Source organism: Trachemys scripta, chromosome 2, assembly GCF_013100865.1.
Source record: "Trachemys scripta elegans isolate TJP31775 chromosome 2, CAS_Tse_1.0, whole genome shotgun sequence".
Taxonomy (NCBI): domain Eukaryota; kingdom Metazoa; phylum Chordata; order Testudines; family Emydidae; genus Trachemys; species Trachemys scripta.
In genome coordinates, this window is record NC_048299.1 from 2,987,084 (window position 1) to 3,012,735 (window position 25,652).

General features: G+C 46.0%; 1 protein-coding gene across 2 annotated transcripts; it reads right to left on the minus strand.

The window, feature by feature from the left end:
- Positions 1 to 3,289: 3,289 nt before the first annotated feature.
- Positions 3,290 to 23,345, minus strand: KLHL18 (kelch like family member 18). Of its 2 annotated transcripts, none has more exons than XM_034759747.1 (9): positions 23,194 to 23,345; positions 22,813 to 22,953; positions 19,361 to 19,559; positions 16,769 to 16,929; positions 16,323 to 16,459; positions 14,106 to 14,328; positions 10,448 to 10,552; positions 9,471 to 9,582; positions 3,290 to 6,727 (listed from the first exon to the last, which is right to left on the minus strand). In XM_034759747.1, exons 1-9 carry the CDS (start codon positions 23,256 to 23,258, stop codon positions 6,341 to 6,343), a joined length of 1,530 nt encoding a protein of 509 aa, XP_034615638.1. In that variant the 5' UTR covers positions 23,259 to 23,345; the 3' UTR covers positions 3,290 to 6,340. The 2 variants fall into 2 exon arrangements, with proteins under 2 accessions (XP_034615638.1, XP_034615637.1); XM_034759746.1 differs by having other exon boundaries at positions 14,106 to 14,343.
- Between the last annotated feature and the right edge of the window lie 2,307 nt (positions 23,346 to 25,652).

Consider the following 25,652-nt stretch of genomic DNA (forward strand, 5'->3'; position numbering starts at 1 on the left):
CTTTCCTGGGTAAGAACCTCACTTCTTCAGATGCAAGAACCTCACTTCTTGCATCTGAAGAAGTGAGGTTCTTACCCACGAAAGCTTATGCTCCCAATACTTCTGTTAGTCTCAAAGGTGCCACAGGACCCTCTGTTCCTAATCAGATCATGTATACAAAAAGGAAGAGTCAAAGGGACTGGCTTAGTCTTCTGTCATGGCACATAGATGTACACCCAGGTAAGCTTGTGTTAGTAAGGATCGAGAACGTTAGAGGAAAGGTGGCATTTACTATCCTTTCCAAGAGTTGTTACAACTGGACACAGTTATCACATTAACAGATCTCCCAACTTCTTTGAAGCAAGCTGCTTCCCTTCCCACCAGCTGCTCGGAGACCTGGAGCAAAATATGCATTAGTTTGGCTGAATTCATAATCTTGATGCCTGTCAGCTGTGACACTAACCAACCATGACAGGTTTTAGATTAATCCAATAAAGAAAAAAGCGAAGAGCCAGATTCTCAAATACTGGTTATCAGATAACAGTGAAAAAGCCCCCACTGTCTTATACAATTAGCCTAGCATAAATACTTCCATATGCTTTTCTGCACTGTAACAGTCCTTCTGTTAATGAACATATCCGACTGCCAAAGAGGAAGCAAAAAGCACTTTGTAAAACAGAAGGCAAGTACATCCCACAGTTGCATGTCACTTGGATTAAGAAATGGACTACGCCAGCAGGAAATCGTGAGGTTGTGCGAACCGTGCTTTAGAACTCCCCATCCCAACTGTCTGGGCCTTGTTTTGGGGAGGTACCACCACTGTAAGAAGTGTGCTAAAAGCCTAGAGAAAACGCTCAGCAAGATCTGTAACACTGTGCTGCCATGTCAGGCTCTCGGAAGAACCTAATCAAAGAATTTGAGTGGCCCGAATGTTTCCAACCTATCAGAAGCTTAGAGTTGATTTTGCAACTTCATCCCTCCCAGGCGGTCACAGGCACACCCCATCCATATGGCTTTTTAGTTGTTTGGATAACTGATTAGAATATTAAATTTGTAAATACTATTCGTTTTCCATTAGTAACCTATCAGCGAGAGACCTAACTCTGAACTCTTCCATGCCAGCTAATGGGCCAACAGCCTCCTGACCACCATATTTGGGTATATAGACTCTTCTACCAGCTCCTCCACGTTTGGACAGATCACAACCTGACCATGGGCATGGAGGCTGGGAGAGAAGTAAGGAATGGAGCTCAGGGGATCGGAGGATGTGCAGCAGTTCAAGTACGCTCGGAGCCAGATTCTCAGCTGGTGTAAATGCGCCCTGCTCTACGGACTTCAATGCTTTGATCAATAGCTCTTCTACATGTATTTTGGACAGAATGGTGACCAGACAGGCTACCTAACAGTTAGGCCTGACAAGTTCAGGGCTGTGCATTTCCCTTGCAGCAGTTGGTGCTATCCCAGACACCAGGCCAGAGGGACAGCACTCCTTCCACAGCTTTTGGGGCTAGGGAGACCCTCAACTGTAGAAGGCCAAGAAACAAACATGAACTCGAGTCTTGGCGAGAAGAGGAAGAGCTGATTTTCAAGGACTTCGCTTTACAGCTGTATTATTGTAATTTCGTTCTGCTGTGGATTTGGGATCTTAAAACAGGCTGTTTCCCCTTCCTCGCCCCTTGTAACAGTGACCCAAAAAAGGAAGCACTATGATCTAGTGGCTAGGGCACTGCACTGGGAGTCAAGAGACCTGGGAGTCAATTCCTGGCTCTGACATGGACTGGCTGTGTGACCTTGTGGACTCTGTGCCTCAGTTAACCCTCTCACCATTTAGACTGGAAACTCTCTGAGACAGGGACTTTTACCAGACAACTGTCCAGCACCCAGCACGGGGGCCCTGATCCTGGCTGTTAACTGTAATACAAATACAATTGTGAAGAGAGGATGCTGCCCACTTTCTGGGGAATAAGGTTATAAGATATTGAAACTGCTGGATGCACGCTGCATAACCTGTGTCCGAAGAGGTGGGAATGCAGGCAGCCAGAGACCCCCTAGCAACATTTCCCGCCCCATCCTCCAAAGTGATCTCTTTGCTACCGCTTGTTGGTTCAGCTAGCCAGGAAGTGAATTTGAATATGAGTCCTTAACTGTCCCTAAATCACAGTTGTAGTGGATGAGGATTCCTGCAACCCTATGGCATTAAAGACATTACTAAAGATGTGTTCGGAACACTTACTATCCAGATCTCTCCTGGTCTAGCTAACCCTGAGAACTGCTCTGAACACAGTTAGGAATCTGTTCTCTGCAAACAGATCTAACAGGCATAAGATTGACTCAGAAAATGCACAAAGCTTCCCTAATTAGCAAACAGGCGGCTGGAGTAACCATTAGCCCACCAGCTGTTTATGGGCATGAAACAGGGTTTGGTCAGGCAATTCCCAGGCAACTAGAACCACATATCTCATCATCGGCATTCCAATCTCCCTGCCAAGTGAACTCATGGAATGACCATTAATGGAGGCATTCAAGGCAAGGCTAATGGAGATGGGAGTTCAGGGCTGTGCATTCGACATTAGCCAAAACACGAGTTGTCTAATTCCTCTAGGACTCCCTTGTTCAGTATATCTAATTCATTCCTGACAAGGCACATTCATCTACTCATTATGGAACAAGCAGATCTACCCCAAGTAGGTCCAGTGGAACTCTAGAACTGCACCTACCAATCATTCTGCATATAGGGTGGCAGTAACGTTCATCCTTTCTCAAAGAAAGAAAGAGTCACAAGGGTAAATGCAGTTTTGAAAAAGTTCTCCTCCTCCACTCCCCTTGAGTAACTTTTGATGGGCTTGCAGGATATTTACATACTCAGTGATGCAAATACATTCTCGCTGAGGGGAACAATTTGGGATGATGGATTAATATATGGGCAGGGGACAAACGATCCTCTCCCCTAGGAGAGCAACCCCATGACTATCACCATGGTTGCTCTACGGAAGCGGGCACCAAATGACTCGATACAGCTGAGCCTTGCCGTATCAATGCAACGCCCATGCTAAGAAAGACACAGAAACTCCGGTATTAATAGACAGGTCAATGGGCCCCTAAAGAAATCTGCTCAATCAGATCCCTGCTAATGAGGCTTGGCTGAGAGTGGAAAACACACGTTGGGAAGATGAATAGGACAGAAAGAAATTGCTGATTCCTTCCTTGCCCCACACTTTACTATCAAATGCAAATAAACCCAAAATCCCCCCCTCCCCCGCCACACACACTCACTCCTTCCCCAGGATACACAGTTTAAAAGCCTTGCAGGTAGTGGCAAACAACAATTTTATTTTTCTACCATCTTTCAGTTCATGGCCCGAAAACCACCTTAGTCTTGATGCCAACGTTTAAAAAAAACGTCTTAGCAGCATGGAAATGCCAAACGAATGTTTATCCTCAAGCATGATCCATTGGTTGGTAAATGTATACAAACAGGAAATAGATCTCGATCCCTAGACAAACCACCCACATTTAGAACCACACATGCTCATATTATACATCTATAATATACATGGTACCTGAATATAGAGACGCCCACATCCACACCCAAACTAAAAAAAAAAAAAAAAATCTAAGCAGCATTGAGGTTTTTGATATGAACAAAACAAAACAAAAAAATCAACGACGCACAGAAATTCAGACACAGGACCCCGTTTGAAGAGATGTAGAGCACGCTCAGCTGCCACCGAACGACAGAAATTAGGGTGCTCCAGGTCTCACAGGATCTGGCCCTTGCAGAGGAAGGTTCGAACATAAAAAAGCGTACACGAAAAGAAACGGACTTATATTTATCATTTCCCCGTATCCCTTTGTGTCAATGGAAGAGATTAGTGTTTGAATACAGCGTCCTTTCCTTCCCAGCTGCTCGTCCCATCAGAAGCCTGTGTTGGCGTCCTCACAGACTGTGCCCAGGGCTTCACTAAAGGATCATACAGGGGGAAGTAGGCTGAGAAGGAAGCCCTAGATTAGTGACAGACCATATTCATGCAAGTGAAATACTGAAGAGCTAATAAATACATTTCACATCATTTTATAATATTATCCCCGAGTTCAAAGGGGTCTCTCCTAGCCATGCTGTCCTTCCCTCGTCCTGTTGCGTCTAGATATTATATACCACATAGGCTGTCAGTGTCATGCATTACTCTAACCCCTCTGTGATGTAAGTTAAAGCAGAGTTCTGGCTTCACGCTTGGACTGACTAAAGTGGTCGTAGACCTACTTGGATTTTGAAAACGTTGTTGCTTCTTGATTTAGCACAAAAGAAGGTTTCAAAGAATTGTCCCCCTCTCAAACGTGAGAGAACTCTGACGACTTGTCCAGTTAGAATACACAACCATATCAATGTGCTGGCCACTCAATCAAATCATTGTGGGATGATCTACTTCCAAAAAAGTGGCAAAGTTTGTAACCTTGAGGCATTAAAAAAAACAAATAAATAAAAATCATTGTAAAGCCGGATCTCGGTGCCTGAAGTAGCTACACGGGCAGCAATGTAGGACGAGACTCCTTAGACTTGGACCCAGTCATCCACTCTTCAGGTCTACAAAGGATAACAGGCAACATAAAGGCGTCTGACAAGTCTCCAGGGCAAAGGTGCAGGCGCGGAGACTCCAAAGCATCTCTTTGTCAGGTGGTACGTGCCACCGCAGCTGCGGTAAGAACACAAGGATCCAGGTGTCCTTCCATTTGCAATAGTTACAGAAGAGGAGAGACAGGGATATTATAAAAAGGCAAAGAACCAAGGAAGAAGGGGTAGAGAACATCTTATCTTCTGCCAGTGTAGGCTGCACAACAGGAAAACAACAGTGGGGAACATATGGGCACGGACTCCTGGGGAAAGACCGGACTGACTGCTTGGTCGCTAATAGTCTTTCACATTCATCTCTCCTTTAAGTGAAGGATGTTGACAATTTCACACTTTTGCAACGGTCATTGTTTGGCTGTAAAAAAATGGCTGCATGGCTAGGTTAACAGAGCATCAACCAAGCGTGCTGTAAGGATCTTTCCAGTGTAGCTAAACAGAAAAAGCTAGACACTGATTTAACAAAACCTTCGGCTGTCCTGAAAGTCTGTGCATGTGCGATTTTCCTGGGGCCCAAGTTACGTCCCTTGCACAAACCCTTATTGTCTGTCCCTATGCGTTATTTCTCTGTGAAAGCCAAGTCTGTATTTGAGCTTTCTTAAGTGAATGACAGCTGTCAAACAGACCAACAATAGACGTAAGAGCTCAGAAGCTAGTGGACCACGTGGATATTTCAAAACCCACACAACCTTTTTGTGAAATCAAAAACATCTGAATGCACAGCAGGAACTTTCCAAAACAAAGCACATGTGAGGTGCTGGACAGATATTGACCGTACTGCAATCCAGCTGTTTCTAATATGTATTTTGGAAACCAATGCCTAAGTTTTGTGAAAGGAAAAAAGCTTTAAATTAAAAAAAAAAAGATATCTGTATAATTAACATTTTGGCAATTTTCCTATTTAAATACAAGTTTGCTGCTAGTGTCTTTAATATTCAATTTTTTTTCAGCAGTTTTTTAGTACTGTTGGATGTTTTAATCTATTTTTTTGGAGAATTTGAGAGGGGAAAACATTTGTCATCTCTCTTAATGGTTACATCCAATTTTCCTGATCCAGCAGAATAAAGCAAATGAAATACACTGGTCATAGGGATAGATCCTCCGAAATTAAGGAAGCTACACATCTCCAAGGATTACCTCACTCCTGGGCTTCTAAGAACCGATATTGGTGAGAAAGCCTCGTTTTGTAAGCGAGGGTAAAATCCAATGTGCCTGGTAACTAAACAGAATGAACAGGATTGTTTGCAATACTCAAGCTCCTGTAGTTAATAATAAACTGGATCGTGGCATTAGGGTCATTTGCCCTGAACATACTGCATACATACTCTCTCCCACTGATCTGGCCAATATTAGTTTACACAGGGTCAAACCAATATACAGACTCCATCACTGCTTCCCAACAGCATAACCAGAAGTAGACCACATCTGGTTCAATGCAGTACCCGAAGCAAAGGCTAGGAGAAGGAAGCATCTGCCTCGCCTTAGATCCACGTAATGACCAAAGTGTGGGGGAAGGAAGGGAGTAGGTTACACACGCATGATCTGAACGGTGAATTATTCATCTGCTGTTGGGCCTCAGCCCAAAAAAAATCACAGGGCGACTTTCTTTTGAACCGTTTGTGTTCGCGAATGACACTTGAGCATCTAGAAATGTACCTCTTGATATATCACATCATAAAACCCTTGCTAAACCTCTCCAGAGATTGTTGCTTGGAGACAGCCACCAATGCTTCCTTTTCAGATGGGCAGGAGTGGTATGCGCCCCACACCAACCCCTCCCTCATGACACACCATAGGGGCCATGAACGTCCAGCGGTTGGTTTCTGGGTCGTACATCTCCACCGAGCTCAGGTTGGACTGTCCGTCATAGCCACCCACGCAATACAGGCGGCCGCAGTTGGCTACCAGGGAGACGCGGCTCCGTCGGGTGTTCATCGGGACGATCAGGTACCACTGATTCGCCATGGAGCTGTACACCTCGGCGATGCTGAGGAAGCCGGACCCATCGTAGCCACCACAGACGAACATCTTGCTGCCCAGAGAGGCGGCTCCATGCCGACAACGCTTGTTCAGCATGCTTGCGACAGGGTGCCACGTGGCTGTGTGATGATTGTAGTACTCCACCTGCAGTTAAGAGAGTGTTGACACATTGAGTGGGTTCTGGCATTTGTACACCTGCATTGTGGGTTGCACACGGACAAGAAATGAGAGCTGTCCTTGAGCCTAGATAATATGTCACTAAGATAATTACAGGCAGACTAGGAAATTTTTCTCATGACTTCATAGATTTAGAGTTTAAGGCAGAAAGGGGCCATCAATTCATCTAGTCTGGCCTCCTGTTTAACACAGACCACTAAATTTCACCCAGTTATACCTTGCACTTGGCTAAAGCATCTGCCAGAAAGGCAGCCAGTCTTCGTTTGGAGATATGGTGGTGGTGATTCCACCACCTCCCTCAGTAGGTGGCGCCAATGGTTAATCACCCTCGTAGTTTAAAAATAGCAGGCCTAATTTCTAACTTGAACTTGTCTGGCTTCAGCTTTCAGTCATTCTTGCTAACCTTTCTTATGGCTTATAGAAGCGTAGAATCGTAGGGCAGGCACAGGTCATCTAGTCCAACCTCCACACGCTAGAGGCCGGACCGAGTAAACCTAGACCATCCCTGACAGGTGTTTGTCTAACCTCTTTCTTAGGCCTGGTCCCCACTAAGTCCCCACTTCGGACTAAGGTACGCAAATTCAGCTACGTTAATAACGTAGCTGAATTCGAAGTACCTTAGTCCGAACTTACCGCGGGTCCAGACGCGGCAGGGAGGCTCCCCCGTCGATGCCGCGTACTCCTCTCGCCAAACTGGAGTACCGGCGTCGACGGCGAGCACTTCCGGGATCGATCCCAGAACATCGATTGCCTGCCGCCGGACCCTCTGGTAAGTGAAGACGTAACCTTAAAAAACTCCAATGATAGGGATTCCACAGCCTCCAATGGGACTCTATTCCAGTGCCTAAGTATCCTGATAGTTGGAAAGTTTTCCCAATATGTAACCTAAATCTTCCTTGCCGCAGATTGAGCCTTGTTCTCCATGTCCACCAAAGGTAGGACAATTGGTCACCATCCTCTCTATAATGGCCCTTAACATATCAGATCCCCCCCCCCCCCCCCCCCCCCCCCACACACACACAGTCTCCTTTTCGCAAGAAGAAACATGCCCAGTGTTATTTAATCTTTCCTCATAACCTTACGTCAGGGTTTTGAAACCTTTTATCGGTTTTGTTGCTCTCCTCTGGACTCTCTCGTTGGTCCACATCTTTCTTAAAGCGGGGTGCCTAAAACTGGACAATGCTCCAACTGAGGCCTCACCAGCGCTGACTGGACTGGGGCAATCCCTTCCTGTGTCTTGTACACGACACTCCTATTAATGCCCTCCAGAATGATATTTGACTTCTTTGCAACTCTGTCACATTGTTGGCTCCTATTCAATTTGTAATCCCCCCAGTTCCTTTTCTGCAGTACAATTGCCTAACCAGTTAGTCCCCATTTTGTAATTGTGCATTCAATTTTTCCTTCCTAAGTATACTACCTTGCACTTATCTTTAGTGAACTACATTGTGTTGTTTTCAGACAATTCACCAGTTTATTAAGGTGATTTGGAATTCTAATCTTGTCCTCCAAAGTGCTTGCACCCCCTCCCAGCTCCATTATTCAAGTCATTAATAAAACTATGGAACAGTACCAGACCCAGGACAGACCCCCGCTGGACCCCACTAGATATGTCCTCCCAGACTGACAGTGAACATTCACAGTCACTCTTTGAGTATGGTTTTTCAACCAGTTGTGCACTCTCACCTTGTAATACTTTTATCTAGACTTCTACAAGGACAACTTGGACCTCAACATGGTTTTTCCACAAGAAAATAGGGTGGCCAGAATGTATCTGTGGTAGATCTGGAGTGCATGGTCAGTCACCCCTCTTCTTGAACAGCAGCAATAGACCTAACTGACAGAGCTCAAGGAGGAATATGGCAAAGTCGTGGTCCAGGCAGGCCGATAGGTTAGCCCGGATTCAGCTTTTGGGTGTGTCAGGCTGACAGACAATAGGATTTTTTCCTAGTCCGCTAGGGACGGCAGTAATAGTCAATATTACGGCCCAGCCTAAAGGCTGGACCTCCAATTGACAAGCTAATGTTCCAAGAGCACTTACTGGGTGGCAAGACTGATTCAGATACAACAAACCGCACTTCTGTGCCCAGTAGGGCAGAAGAGAACCCCCATAACAGACCTTTCTGAATAAAAAAAATATAAGGGAGTCTATAAATTAGGGCGGAGACTGGAATCAGACTAGGAACAGCAGCTCTGTCCTGCACGGTCAACTCCTGTTGCCTTCGGAGTCTGTTTAAAGGGTCACAATAGTTTCTGAAACGACATCCCACAAACAGGCGAAGAATTCAGATGCAACCAACGTAGGCACCTGGGAGTTTTAATGGTGCTTGAAACACGAAAGACCAAAGACACGAGGCTAAAATGATTTACTAAACGAAGAGGGAGGAACTGGCGAGAACAGGGTCGACCAGTGCAGCAGCCTCACTTCTCGGCTCAGGCCACAAGTGAGCAGGAGTTGCAGTGTCTCAGGCTAGCCCCTAGTGGGTATGTGTGTGGCTCTGTTAGTGGTCCCTGCTCAGAAATCATCCAGGACTAGATCAGCAGGTGACGTTAAAGAGGACTAAGGAGCTGTATGCTTAGATTAGGGAGCTGTGTCAGCTTTCCCACCTGCCCTTTTACCGATCTCTGGTCAGTGCTGTTAGTCCAACTTCATCGGCACAAAGTTGCAAGAAATCAACGCGGTGCAGAACTGGCTGAGATTCACACTTACACTGCTGAAAATTTGTAAGCCGTCGTAACCTCCAGACACATAGATCCTGCCTTCGAACACGGTGACTCCAGCCGCACTGCAATTCGAACTCATGGGAGTCACTACCGTCCACCTTAGCAAGAGAAGCAAACAGCAGAAGTGCAAGAGTCTCTTCCTTCCATAGGCAGAGCACAGGTAGCTCTACATAAACACATTCAATGAGCTGCTCCGTGGATTATACAAAGGTTTCAGAAGACCCAGAAGCCTTTCAGGTACGGAGTTTCTAGTATTTTTCAAGCAACCATCTATAAGCTCTGGACAAGGCCCTTCGTTCTCAGATTTTATTCTGTTTAAATAAACAAAACATTTCCCTAGAATTTATCAGTGTTTATTACAAAGATTAATAATTGGGTGAATACCAGCACAATAAATTAGTGTCGCCGATTATTGGGTAAATACTGCAGTTAATATTGTGGAACGGGAGGACAAAAGCAACAATAGGGAAAAGTAAGAGTATTGAAAGTAAAAAAAGTAATGCTGTGGTTTATTTCATGAACTGTATGTTAACAGGACGTACACGTGTGTCTTTGACGGTGTCACTTTACTTTAACAGTCTTGCATTTACACTTTAGCTATTTGGATGTCAACAAATAGATCTCTCTCATGTAATGTACTGAATTTTCTTAACACAAATCAGTATTTCCATGTACCTGAATGGTTCAAAATTTAGATGGGGGGCGGGGGGGAAGAGAGGGGAAATCAGTAAAAACTGAAAACGAAGGGCGTTAGGTCTGTCTCAAAATTTTACTCGATTCACTTCTCTCGAGCGAGTGTGCATGGTCTGAAGTCAAATCTAGTTGCTATACAGGAAGTAAAAGGTTTTTCAGCATATTGTAGCTCATCTGTTTTAAAAACAGCGCTCTCAGCTGTTACTTCTACGCGTCAGGATAGGGATAGAGCCCAGTGGGAGAAGCAGTAGTACGTTTAGAAGCTCTTACTTGTCTGTTTCTGGTGAGTACGTCTCCACGGAGTTGAGGGATGAGATTCCGTCATACCCACCGCATACATAGATCTGCCCATCCAGCACTACTGTTCCCATTGCGCTGCAATGAAGTGCACAACACCAGGTTAGATTGCTTTGGGCAAGTGATACATGTTGAATTACGAAACACATTTTTTCAACATATCTTGGCTGACACCTGGTGGATAAAACAGCTTAACGTGGAAATGGGAGTTTGACAATCCGAACGATAGATACAGCTACTGAACTACATATTTATATAGCCGCCATGACCATAGCATCTGGCTAACACTGAGATGTTCATGAATAAAGTCAAGTGCGGCCAATTAGAAAACAGCTTGAGAGATGTAGAGAAATGTTTATGCAAATGTGCCTCAACCCTGCCCTGAAAGAATCAACTCTAGGGAGCATAACACTTAGTCTTTGCTCCTTTTTACCTCTATCAACTGTGGCTACCCATGAAGCTGACTGGTGGCGAAGGTTTAGCAAACTAGAAAGTGGTCTAAGTTGGTCAACTCAACCGAGCACACTTTGGTCACCATTGACCTAATATGGAATCAACCAGCCAGCCTAGGAGCGAAAGGCTCAGTATTCCATCACTGGTGTGCTAAACCACTTGTCTGCCCCCAACGCAGGTTTCACACTAACAGACCTTTCTACATTAAGTCCCAATACAAATGTCCCCTTTTGTTCCCCTACCCCTTCCAACTCCTATCCCAAAATACAAACCTTACCTCAAGAAGAGTTTTGGCCCTGAAAAAGGAGATGTGCTCTAGACTCCATGAAGTCCACTAGGGACTTTACTCTTGCTGTTGATTTTGTGTGGAAGATGGTGATGGGCTTCAGTACAAAACCCTTATATAGGCAGCAATTGCTTTATTGTACCAATGTCAACTCTGTTAAGTTGGTCAGCCCTCCCCTGTATTTGACAGGTTTAAACATTTGGCTCGCAATGCACGTTAAGGAATGGGATAATGGGATAATGGAATTCCACCTTCAAATTAAACCTGCTTCACATTTATGTTCTTCTCTTAAAGCCCCACCCCCTTCCTCTCAGCACTCATCATGCAATGAGAAAACCATTATGGACCGCAAAAGCCAAGCTCTTGGATACAATCCTTCAGGCGCACTCTGCTCTATGTAAAACACCCTCTTATGGACGCCCACTCTGCTTGGATTCAAAGGACTACGTTTTAGCGAGGATGAAACGACACTCTCATGATTCACACGCCAGTGAACAGGATCCTCATGGCAGGGTTGCAGCCCAGAATGTTGTTTAGGGGATTAGCAAACTCAGCCGCCTCGTTCCTGGTGCAGAGAGCAGAATAAGACAGCTACGGAAGAAAAGCGGCCGTCTTACTGTGGGAAAAGCTCCATACAAGGAACCTCATAGCTATGGAAAAACAGAGTTTTCCTATTAGAGATTATGATATGCGTGGAAATGGTTTCAGAACTTTACACTCAAGATCGTCCCTGGAGCCAGACCTAAAGCCTTGGCCAGCTACCAGTCTGAACAGGGTTTACTTGGCACAACCTGCTTAACTCCCGGACTGGGCACTACAGATTTTAAATTGTATTTGCTTGAACAGAGCAGCTAACCACCCTGAACAAGCTGTAGTAAGTGAAGGCAATGTAGTAAGTAAAGGCCTAATGAAGGCCCTGAGGCCTGAACTAAAGTAATGGTCAAGACTTTGCTAATATGAAGCAAAGTTAAGCTGTGAGCAAGAGGCAGGCCCTGCTCACAGAAGTTGGCAAGGAAAGGGCTGATGTTGCAGAAATACATATTCATTTAGCATAGTTACAGTATAAACATGGTACCAAGACATACCATACCGGAACATTCCACAGATAACAGGGAACAGACCGACCCATCCCAATGACAGGGGCAAAAGGGTAAAATGATGGATAGAGTTGTTTTGATCGAACCAACAGGTACAAGGTGCGAGGCGGCACCTTACTGCATAGAGGGGTTGTACCTTGCTACGTAGAGGGGTTGCACCTCAATACGTCAGGAGTGATGTGTAACTTGTTTGTACCTGTGTATAAGAATGTGTCCCTGGGGTGGTGTCTTTGTCCGGCTGAGGGGGCAGTGGAAAGTCCCGCCACTGAGCTGAGTCCATTGCCGAGCGGCACTTTCTAGCAGTATGCCCGGTAGACTAAGTAATCTACGGGGAACTGAAATTGTGTCAGGGTCGCAATAAACCTGGCCGAGGTGCCTTTGTATCTTAGTAGACTCTGTGGTTATTGGGGGTTCTCGTCGGGTCTGCTGTGTCAGCTATCTGCGCAGAGCTGGGGCAGCACAAAGAGGGAACACACGCACGCAGCCGAGTAATATCAACAGGAGAAAGCAGAAGCACCACACCGGTAGCCTCTCACAACACAAGCGCAATCCCAGCAGAATCGCACTGATGCCACCAAGCATCCGGGTTACACACAGAATTTCAAGTAACAAGATATATGCAGTACGCCCTTCCCAAGCGATTAGCATTTGAAACCACATTAAAATAAGGCGCACAAACAATTATGGGGAAAACGTGCTGCAAAGCTAGCAGAAGTGGGCAATTTAAGAACGCTCAGTGACCAAGGAGCAGGAAAAAGAAACCAGAGTAAAAACACTGAAAGCCACAAACATGTTTAAATTTGGAAGGAGATAAACGGGCCACAGGCTGCTGCGGAAGGACGGACAGTGCTGCCAGGAGAGTTAATAGATGGGTTTTCAACATTGTTGGCCACATAACACTGTGTGCCTTTCCAAGTGCCACCACAACATAATTCCTAGGTTGGTGTGAACTGCACCAACTTCCCCTTGCTCAGCATATAAACCACCAGCTCTTCTGCTCAGCCATAAGATCACTAGGTCTCATTTTGCAAAGCCTGGATTGCAAGCCCTGCATTGTGTAAACTGGCTACGCTTTCCAGTGGAGGAGCCTATACGCTCAGCGATGCATGAGTGCACCAGAGAGACAGAAGACCCATGTGTCCATCACCCTGCCTGCCGGTGAATGAGCGTTCCCTACAACACATTTTCCACTGCTTTATCCAGTCTAGTTTTTAAAAGGTCGCAAGCAACATGACTTCCGCTACTTCCTTTGGGAATCTATTCCACATCCTTGAAGATCTACCAGCAATTCTCTCTGATATTCAGCCTGTCTTCCCGGTCTCAATTTCATCTTATTTTTCTTTGTGCCACCACAAATAATTCTCCCTCCAACACTTACACCAATAGAGTTCTGTCCCCGCCCTTGGTCACTGTGTAGCCACACCATACATATGTAGCTCTTCATATCTTTCCTCGTACATCAATCCCTCTAGACTCACGCTGATGTTCTCTGAACTCCCTCTGGTGAGTCATTCTGGTAAAGAGGAGCCCAGAACAGAATGTAACATTCCAAGTGCGCTTGCACCAGAGCTATGCAAAGCGCAACCATTCCCTTCCTGTTCCATTCCTTTGTGCATGCAGCCCAAAATGTGTATTGATCTTTCTCCTATTGTATCGCACTGCAAATTCTGATCTCCCAGGTCACCTCAGCTATTTTCAGCACTACTGCTTCCAAGATTTTTCCCTGTCATTGCGACCATTTCATCTCTTTCCCGCTCAAATTCTTTGTACAGAACGGAGTGTATGTCTCACGTACCTTCGTCTGCTGTTCATGCTTCCCACTTTGGACCAAGAATCCATCTCTGGGTTGTAAACTTCCACCGTACTCAGTCTTAACTGGCCATCGTATCCACCAATGGCATACAAGAGTCCATTCAACACAGCCACACCCACTCGGCTACGTGCCGTCGTCATCGGCTGGCACTTCTCCCAGCGATTTGCAATGGGGTCAAAGACTTCCACCACGTTCACTGCAACACCTGCATAAAAATTTGCTACTCAAATTAAAAAAAGTGATAGTTTTTTTGTTTTTTTTTGGGGGGGGGGGAGGAGAGTCTGCTGAACAGGGGCAGAAGCAGAAAGCGATGGACTTTTCCCATCTGTTCATCCATGCACAGAAGGATAATGGGGATACAGGGTTTGCGCTCTGAGTGTTAAGGGCAAAACCTGGGCTCAGTGCCTTGAGTATCTGTAGGGATGGCCTGGGCAGGCGGCAGCAGAGAAGGGACCCTGCCCCCCAGGCTATGGAATGGTAGCGGAGCCTGTAAATGCTCCCTATTCGATTCTCCAGGTTGGTGTAGCCTCCTCAGCCCTTGCATCTCCACATTCCTACATAAACATCAGCACGTGCAAGAATACCCCATCTCCACCCAACCCCGATGGAGAACTGCTCAACATTGGAGGGAGTTCCTGTAAATCTGGGCTCCTCAATCCAAACTGCTTGCAAACTCCTGACATCCTGCCCGGCCCCTGCAATCAAACCCCAGGCAGGACCCCCAGAGCGGGTAGCAGGCTTTGAGACATAACAATTAACATCGCGGGGGCCAGTCAACTCCCTGGAATCACGGCAACAACATTCCCGCATGGCTGACTTCATCCTTCTAGGGTAGGGAATCCAGGCCTCAGGAGGCAGCCCTGTAATATGCGTGTGTTCGTTGGATCCAGGGCATTAGTGAGTAGGATAAATGCCATGCAGCAGCCCATTTTAAAAGCTATTGTAAGTTTCCTGGGTTTAAGCAGGTTGACCGTGGGCCTAAAGAACTATGGTAGAGTCCAGTTTACCCAAAATCCTACTAGCTGAACCTCCGCTTTATCAAATCCCTTCCTTGTCCCTCATGGATCTCATGCTGGGGAAACAAGGCAGGGATTTGGATAACCAGGAGGCTCGGAAAATAGAGCAGAGACCCCTGTCCAGGACTGCGAGGAGGACGAGTCCCCGGCCGCAGGGGAGGCCGCCCTGCAGCTGAATGGCTTCTGTGGCAGTGCGGGGGACACTCTGCAGCCTGGTAGTTGTGGGAGGGAACGAGTGGGGTAGTAACAGCAGAGCTGCAGAGGGCTCCTTCCACTGCCGCAGGGCCACTGACATCCGATCCCTGCAGGCACAAGGTGCAGGGAAGGCTGCGGTCCTGACAGGGCAGAGTCCTGGTCGGGGATGTTCGTGTCTGGAGGGATTGGGTGTCAATGGCTCTGTGGCAGCACAGCGAGCCCTCTGGATCCCCAGTGTCATGGGAGACAATGAGCAGAGCAGGGCAGTGCAGAGACCCCTGGCCAGGACTGCAAGGAACAGACTCCTGTCCTCTCCATCATCCAAACTCCTGATTATCTGAATAAAACTTGTGTGCCCCCTGCTATTCGGATAATGGGGAGCATACTGTCCTTGGAGTGACTCCATGTGTACCTAAATCAAAGAGACGCTAAACAACTAACACGTGCTCCTGTTCCCACAATGAAGCCTTCTGTGGCACGAGCCATGTTTTCATGGTCAAGGTACAACAGAAAGGTTCATAATGGAAATGGAAACAGCCTTTACTACACGGACTTTGCTTCTTCGAAAGAGACCAAAGAGCACTGCAATTATTTTAGCTGTTGTACGCTTGAATGCAATGCAGGAATCCTGCCAAAATGTTCTTCTATTACTGCCTTCAAGGTTCTCCACACTTACACTGAACCCCGTGATTTTAAAGAGACGAATGCAACAAGTTTGTGTTCGGTGCAATTTCACAAAAACTGGAAACAATATCCCCGAGCAATCCACCCAGCATTCCTAGAGTGATAAAGGTTCAACAACTGGCAACAGCCCCCATCAGCATTTTGTTGGCTGGATGGCATGAGTGTCAACAAAGGGCTGCAGAAAAAGGGAAGAGCAGGAGAAACTGCTCCCCATTTTATGGGTGAAGAATGAAGTTTACAGTCTGATGCCGTTACTCAGTAAACACGTCACTGTGGAGTTGTGGGAAGTGGATATGCAAGGTACCTGCTGAATTAAGACCTCCAACAGCATAAATCAATCCTGCGATTGACGTGCAGCACCGGGGACGCGTTTTGAATGCCGGGAGGTGCAGCCGACGTTCTGGCATTAGGTGATAGTCTTTTGCTTCATTCACCAGGTCCCTGAAATTAAGACCAAACGTTAGAACGATAGTTTGGTGGGTCTTGGGACCACCATCCAAACTGGCCCCTCGGCTGAAGCCGCCAATGATTATGGCAACCGATCTCTTCTCTACCTTACAGAGCTAATCCTTCTAGATGATGGTTTAGCCACTTCAGCAGGGCAGCATGAGGGAATCGCTCTTCTGCTACATGTGGCATTCCCATTTCATGGAGAGAGGATTTCAGTCTCTGGGACAGCCAATCCAACACGCTATCCGCACGGAGGCCCACACACACTGGACAACTCCTGAACAGCCAACAAGCGCTCACCAGCATTTGTGGCAGCAACGGACAAGGTCATCTTGTTGCACACGGTCAGTGAGGAACTGAGGTCGACAAAGGGGCAGTCGGATTTTGGACAGTAGCTCAGGTAAGCAGGGTTCCCTCTGATCTCGGTCGTACCGTACCCAGGCTAACGCAGCTTCGAATACCTGCCAGAAGAGAGAGGAGCCATTGCTTTGCTAGGTCTCTGCGCTTGGGGGAGACATGAGATTTTGTTTTCTCTGTCCTGAGGCTACTCACAAAAGGAGGGATGAAGACAAATTTGAACAGATGGACTGTAATAAAAGGAACGTCTCGCCAAGGTGCATAGGTGATCAGGAAAACAGAAGTTACTCAAGGGATCTAGAGCAAAGATACTTACACTTCGCCATTCGGAGCCAAGCTCACCACATTATTCCTTTCCCCATTCTTAGCATACACCTTTCAATCACAAAGGCCATTAACCCCATTCCTGAATCCACCAGAGGGGTCCATTATAACGCAGAGCATTCTTCATAAGGGCCCAGATTTGGAATCAATTCCCCACCCATTGGTCTGCACGCCCAGAACTTCTGGGCGTGCAGCTGAGAACTTCCATTTCAGGGGGCATTGTCCCATTGGTCTAACCAGGCTGCTGCCACTGCATCCAGAGATCCTGTTGGGCTGATCAGCAGCGGATAAGAATTTGAACCGAGGTCTCCACAATACTGATGTGGAACAGAATTAGTGCCTTTAAGGCCAACAGTTTACACGGTTCCGCCCCCTTCTCCCAAGAACTGAACTAAGCGTACCAGAAAAAGTTTTGCTTTGTAAACATCTGATTATTGGCATTTGTGGTTACTGCTGCCACCTTGTGGTGTAACCTTGCCACTGAAACAGGCCACTAACCATCATGCACACTTGCTAAATATTGGGTTGTCATGGAGAAAATTTGGATAGCCACACACATCAAACCAAAGTTTCCAAGCCTTTCATTTTACCCTGGACAAAGCCAGAACCTCCCACTTCCGTTCTCTAGAGGTTTCTAGCATAAAGTATTTCTCCCATAGATCAGCTGGTAGTCATATCTTTAAACACAACTTGCACCCCAGAAGACCCCAAAACATTGTACAGTAAAACCTCAGCGTTACGAACACCCCGGGATTGGAAGTTGAGCATAACTCTGAACAAAACGTTACGGTTGTTCTTTCAAAAGTTTACAACTGAACACTGACTTAAATACAGCTTGAAACTTTACAATGCAAAATAAAAATGCTGCTTTAACCATCTTAATTTAAACGAAACAAGCACAGAAACCATTTCCTTACATTGTCAAATCTTTTTTAAAAACAACTTTCCCTGTATTTTTCAGTAGGTTACATTTAACACAGTCTTGTACTGCATTTGCTTTTTTTCGTCTCTGTTGCTCTCTGATTGTGTACTTCTGGTTCCAAATGAGGCACGTGGTTGACCAGTCAGTTCCTAACTCTGAGGTTCTACTGTACAATCCAACTGCATGCTGCACCACACTAAAATGCAACCATCTCAGAGGTGGAGGGTGGCAGCCAGCCTGCTGCAGAACAGTTAGAAGGGAAACGGTCACCAAGGACATTGGAACAGAGTCTGCCGCTCACAAGGAGAGTCCTGGGATCATAACTGCTTCAAGCAGCGGGAGGACCTTCCATTTTAAAATCCTATGAAAGATACAAAGCCTGCGCTAAAGTTTACCTGCCTCAAAAGAAGGCGGCTTGATTTGAGCATGCCTGAAATTTGAACAAGAGGTTCTAAGGAGATAAGACGTTTCAGACCTGATGCTTATACCTCTAACCAGGGCCCTCTTTTTCCAAGCCGGACTTTCTAGAAGTCTGATTTCTCTCTCTAGGAATAAGCCCCCAGCACCACCACAGGGGATGCGATGGCTTGAGCAGCGGCAGCAGGACGCTGAGCCTTTCAGCTGCAGATCTCCAGTTCAAACCGGGATTGCTGCTGCTACGGGTCAAAGTGGCGACGGTTATTCAGTGGCCTGCGTGAAGTGACTTGGTGTGGTTCAGTCCAGTTCCTTGTACAAAGACCTCCACATTATATAAGCCACCACCCTGACCGACCATCTCATTGGCAATTTCAGGAGGAAGATTCAATACAAAATGCTGTAGAGCATCTCAACCCTCGAAGGAAATCCCTCCAGAATAAGGCTGAAACACTGTTTATTCTGTAGTTCTAGAGATTGCCTCCAGGGCAGAGATCTCGGCACCTTTCTCCAGAACTGAAAGTCACTCATTAAAGCGAGAGGCACAATCACTAGAGAGTTCAGGATGTCAAGGTTTCTCTGCCACGAGCATTTCAGCACAGTTCAGTGCCACGCTTGGCAAGTAACGGGTGCTCTCCAGAACAGTGTTCTGATAACTAAGCTGAGAGAAGCCCCAATTCTTACAAGTTATGTACAGAATGAAAGAGTCGGAGCACCACCCACCATCCACAACAAGACCATCTTCTCAGCTTTGATCACTGCATGGACCAGTTCAACTTCTCACCCAGATCTGCCGTGTGACTACCCCAATGGTTTCAAATCCTCTGGTGGCAAAAGCTGCCTCTGCTATACCACATACCGGCTGGTGCACATACCTGCTCCTCAGACTTGACATTGAGCTCTTCCCTCGAAACCAGTTCCAGCAGGTCTTCGAAGGGTAGAGCAAGGAACTCTTCGGACATGGACACCTCCACAAAGTGCTGGTGGATGAAGCTATTGGCAGATTCGTAGAGCACAGCACACATCATGGTTTCTGCAAACTGACGTACACCCAGGCAGTTCTTCGGATGAAGCCTGGGGTGGGGGATGCAAAATAACGTTATTTTAATAGAAAGGTTAGCAAATTATATGTTTTTAATGCGGTCCAAAGAAGCAGTGAAGGTGAAACAGAACCAAGGGAAAATGTAACCTTATGAAACTGATGGATGTGCCACATTAGAGAACTCACCCTTCCAACAGACACCAGTTCGCAGGTTAAGCTGGCCAGCGTATGCACAATCATGAAGATTGACACATGCCAAATTAAGAGGACAGGGAATCGCACCATACGAACAATAAGCCCCTTGCTGACATTCTCTGAAGTACCAAGGACTGACTGGACCTAGAGACTGATGTGCACTCTCCCCGGGCGGGCCTCCTAAAGTCAAGGCTGTGACATGTGGGAGTAGCAGTGCAAGAGTCTACACAACGTCTATTCCATGCACAAGTGTGACTTCAGATTCCAGGAATGAAACCTGTTGGTTTGACAGCAAGGATAACTGTGTTCTTCAGAAACTTACAAAGCAGGTTTGTTTTCACCAGACACCTTCGCTAATTACTGAAGTGAGATGTTGGCCACCTCTTCTTACTTGATTTTCCTGGTCAACAAAGCTCTATTGAGGATGTCTTTTAGCAATTAAAGGTCAGAATGCAGGAACAATCCCTGCAGAAATGAACTAGTGATCAGACCAGCTGAACAGGTGCTGTTGCATGCCATCATAAAGCAGCACAAAAGAACCAAAAATGTATTGCTCTAAGCAACTGTGTGGTGCAAGGAGTTTTCGGCACAGATGTTTCCTAAAAACTTGCAAAAATACTGAAAATCAAGTCCACGCTATGGGAGATTTGGACACTCCCATCTAAGGGAGAAATTCTGCCACCAGATCCATCAACAAGAGATGAGCATTCTGGTTGTTTCACAGTATTTATGGGTCAGATAGATATGAGGCATGTCAGAATATTATTGTTAGTTTCTCTTATTCTAACCCAAATGAAAATAGTTTGTGGAAACATTTGGTACCACTCTTGCCTCACTATTAAACTAGTCCTACAATGCCCAGAATCAGACTCTGACAGAAATGCCTCAACTTTGCCTAACTGGGGACCACAAAATCACCCATACCACAGCAGGGCAAACTCTGTGGTTTGAGCCAAGACCATTCACTACAGCAGCAGCAAACAGAATGCTCTGATCAAGATGGAGCCATGCATGCTTGGCGTTTCCAGGGACCACACCTCCATATTTAAGCACCTACTAGCTGTGTGTTACCATTCAAAGACTCCATAAACTGCCTTTAGCCCAAAGGTCAAATTTTGGGCACCTTCCTTTTATGCTCTTCCTCCTCCTTTCAGTCCTGATGTCTGAACGGAAATAAACCCTAGGCGCAAGTTTCCGCAGTCTTCAGAAGTGGTCAAGGAGAGATCCACCACAAGGAAGCTGCCTTTTTGGATTTGATCCTCTGAAGAGTGAATCTTCACGGTTGCTTTCAAACTTTAAATAACCAATTCAGAGCGCACATCAGCAGAGCATCCAAGCAATGACCACGGAGAGGATGAGTACAGAACCCTGAAGGTCTGGCAATGCCGAGCTCTTACAGGGCATAAAGAGCCGAACATCTAAAACAACACTGTGGCACGTTTAATAATGGGGTGAACCAAGAGTACTTTACAAAGCAAAGCGTTAGATATTGCGAATGGAGGGAAAGAGAAGCCATTGCCTGCCAAGCAAAGGTTTACACAGCCTTGGACTTTACATCCTCGCAAACTGTGAGGTCACCAACCCCCAGAAAATCCCCAGGAACACAGAGTAAAGTCAAAGCAGAAAAAACCCCAGTCATCAGATCCTTCCTGTAAAATCTGGAACTAGATATGCATGTTCTAGCTATTCCTGAGGCATGTGATCAGAGCCCACTGAATTTCAAATGTATCTCGTTATACATAAAAGCCTTCACTCCCCTCTCAATCCATATTTCGGAGCTCAGTAAGAGTGGCCCGCCATTCAAAGGTGCTCAGCATAAGCACCGCCCATTAAGTTGAGGTGGAGCTGCGGCAGCTCAGATCCTTTGGGGGAACAAATCAGGCCACTTTTATTTAGGTGCCTAAAAATGAATTTGAGTCTCTAAGCTTGGCCCCAGCCCTTCACCAGTGCAATCCAGTTCTCTCCGTTTGGTAGGGAGCCCAGTGTGCACAATTTTAGTTTTTTGCCAGGAAAAACCAAGTATGTAATGATTTGAGTTAAGTATCTATGTTTTACACATAGCAGAGAACCCCTGGGTTCACATGGAAACACCTGAAACAGGGCCAAAGTACATTTCTTCTCTGAATCATGCATTTTAGGATAAGTCCATACAGAATGAAAAAAAAAACTGGTCGAGATGTTTGCATTTATTACGTATGTTTGGTGCAATATCATGGAATGAACTGAGGAGCTGCGGAAGAACATGGCATAGTAAAACATAAAAACAAAGTTTACCTGACACTACCAATGATGAACGTATGGTATATTTCCAGACACTAACCAAACTCCTTGCTTTATAGGATCTTGACATTTATTACTAAGATGGTCCTGTAGCTAAGGCACTGGACTGGACTCAGAAGACATGGGATCAATTCCTTGCTCTTCCACAGGCTCCCTGAGATACCTTTCATAAATCATTTAATCTGTGCCTGGTTTCCCAGTCTGTAAACTGGGGACAATCCCTTCCTATTTCACAGGATAAAATCACTGTTTGAGGTGCTCAGATATATTATCGTGATGAGGAGTACAAGTTCCTACATCAAACCCCAACAAAACATTTTAAGGGTAGCTCTAAAGCTGCGATAAAGCTGGCTTATAGCTGCATTCAAGAAGGGGATCAAGAGAGTGCAGTAGACTTGCAGAGCCCATAGTACGAGAGTCTGCACAATGAAACCTTACTGAGTGCAGTAAATCATGTCCGTTTAGCATTTCCATTTTTCCGTTGGAGTGATCGGGATATGTCACCTTTGTTCCAGATAGTAACTCGTGCCCATCTAAGGTCCCATAGCCTGCTCCACCACCCACAGCTGGACAACCAATTCTACTGAGACATGGAATGAAGATACAGAGTCCTCCACCCTTCTCGTAAAGGACCAAAGGATATTTAACTTTTTCCTGGACCCACCACAAGCAACTGGAAGGAAGGACCACAGTTTAGCCTCTTGTCCTCTAATAGCACAATCCCACCACCCTGTTCCACAGCAAGACCAGAACCCACGACCCCACGTTCCAAGGGACCAGTCAAAGGCACAGGACCCAGGGTACCCTTACCTCTCTCTGAGAAAGGTACAGCAGGCGTCTTTGATATTTTGCAGCTGAAGGAAACTTGCCCCCATCAGCAAAGACTGAACATTCTGCTGATCAATCGCTAGGTGTCCGTTGTAAGCAAAGTTGATCAGAGCCTCCAGTGCACTAAACAGGGTGGAGAGGAGCAGAAAAAGGGTCAGTTGCGTTCAGCTCTATTCGATTATTTCAACTTAATAACAATCTAAGATGCTAGTAGCAACATAAATTTATTTAAAAATGTGATTTATCTTAACCCTTTAAGGCATTTTTCTAAACCCATACACTTGCATTTGTCTGCAGATATAGGCAAAAACACCACTGACAAGCCATATTGGCTATGGTCCCTTGGCTGTCCCAGGGAGTTACCTTGGATCCATTCCTTGCATGACAATCTCGTCCTGTTTGCATTCCATCATGTCATTTGTAAACATGGCATGGAAGTAAGGGATGGAGGCTGCTAGTACGATCCGGTGGGCGCTGAATTTGTGGTCCCCTACCTATGAACAAACAGAAGGGGGACAAGGACAGTCAGCATAACTATTGGTCTAGAAGATCCACTTCAGTGCTTTGACACATTTACGGGTAACCGGGGATTGAAAAGGCTGTGCAAAAATTCTCTGACTTGACCTCTAGAGTTAGGCACTTAAATTAGTGGCCTCATTTTTAGAGGCGCTTACCACCTACAGCTGCAGCCAAATTCATTGAGAACTGCATGTGCTCAGCAGTTCTGAAAAAAAATCAGATCACTTCTATTTAGATGCCTACATGTGGAAATAAATTTCTAACTGTAGACACCAAAACACACCTCCCTCCTGTCCCAGTCTAATGTTTGGAACATTTTCAATCTCCTTTACCAGCCATTGTGACTGCCCATTGTTTGGCATCTGCTGGACCCTGTTGTAGATTAACAGCGGGGTCATTTCTGGATTGTTAATGATCAACAACCAAGGTCGGTAGAGTCAGTTTAGCTACAGTAATTCACTAGTTCAATAGTGCGTGACTTCTCTAGTCCCCAACCTGTTTCCCCGACCTGCTTCAGTACAGGAAATACCAAGCTGCCTGGAGAAACTGTTATAATCATATTTTTTCATATCACCCCACTGCTGTCGGGGCACCCTACACCAGGGAAACAGCCAGGTCAGTTAGATCTGACATGAATCAAGTCATGGACTGTAAGGTGGATAGAAAGCTGGCTAGATCGTCGGGCTCAACGGGTAGTGATCAATGGCTCCATGTCTAGTTGCCAGCTGGTTTCGAGCGGAGTGCCCCAGGGGTCGGTCCTGGGGCCGGTTTTGTTTAATGTCTTTATTAATCATCTGGAGGATGGTGTGGACTGCACTCTCAGCAAGTTTGCAGTGACACTAGACTGGGAGGCGTGGTAGATACACTAGAGGGTAGGGATCGGATACAGAGGGACCTAGACAAATTAGAGGATTGGGCCAAAAAAAACCTGATGAGGTTCAACAAGGACAAGTGCAGAGTCCTGCACTTAGGACGGAAGAATCCCACGCACAGCTACAGACTAGGGACCGAATGGCTAGGTAGCAGTTCTGCAGAGAAGGACCTAGGGGTCACAGTGGACGAGAAGCTGGATATGAGTCAACAGTGTGCTCTTGTTGCCAAGAAGGCTAACGGCATTTTGGGCTGTATAAGTAGGGGCATTGCCAGCAGATCGAGGAACATGATCGTTCCCCTTTATTCGACATTGGTGAGGCCTCATCTGGAGTACTGTGTCCAGTTTTGGGCCCCACACTACAAGAAGGATGTGGAAAAATTGGAAAGAGTCCAGCGGAGGGCAACAAAAATGATTAGGGGTCTGGAGCACATGACTTATGAGGAGAGGCTGAGGGAACTGGGACTGTTTAGTCTCCAGAAGAGAAGAATGAGGGGGGATTTGATAGCAGCCTTCAACTACCTGAGGGGGGGATTCCAAAGAGGATGGAGCTCGGCTGTTCTCAGTGGTGGCAGATGACAGAACAAGGAGCAATGGTCTCAAGTTGCTGTGGGGGAGGTGTAGGTTGGATATTAGGAAACACTATTTCACTAGGAGGGTGGTGAAGCACTGGAATGGGTTACCTAGGGAGGTGGTGGAATCTCCTTCCTTAGAGGTTTTTAAGGCCCGGCTTGACAAAGCCCTGGCTGGGATGATTTAGTTGGGGATTGGGCCTGGTTTGAGCAGGGGGTTGGACTAGATGACCTCTTGAGGTCCCTTCCAACCCTGATATTCTATGATTCTATGATTAGTTTTCTCTTCCCTCAGCCGCCTATTCCTAGCTGCTGGTTAACTTAAATCCATATCTTTAGTTTAGGGTTTACGGTCTGTGATTTCAGCCTCTGCCTTTTTCTTCATCATGGTCATTATACCCCAGTGCCTCATCTGTTCGTTTACCTTCATTCCCACATAAACTCACTTCCTCACCCCTAACAGATCTGCTCATATTTATGTTCTCTGTACAGTCCTTAACCACACTTTACGCTCTGGCATGTGCATTAGCAAAATGGTTACGTGGTTACACCATATCAACACAAACTCGCTTTGCAGACAGTTGGATGACTGGCTCCAAAGAAGAGCCATCAAACTTAGACTCATGTGATGAGCACATTATAAATACAGTCAAACAAACTGGGAAGAGTCACACAATATACATAATTATTTGTAATCTATGCTTATTTCTCTTTAAAAAACAAATACCCTTCCCTATGTTATTAACAGATGGCTAGAGGTTTTAAAAGTCTATTTTTGCACTAAGTTGCTTACCACATCTCAACTTGTACAATAAAGTGTCACTTTAGACTTTTGTCATCAACAATCAATGATAGAGATG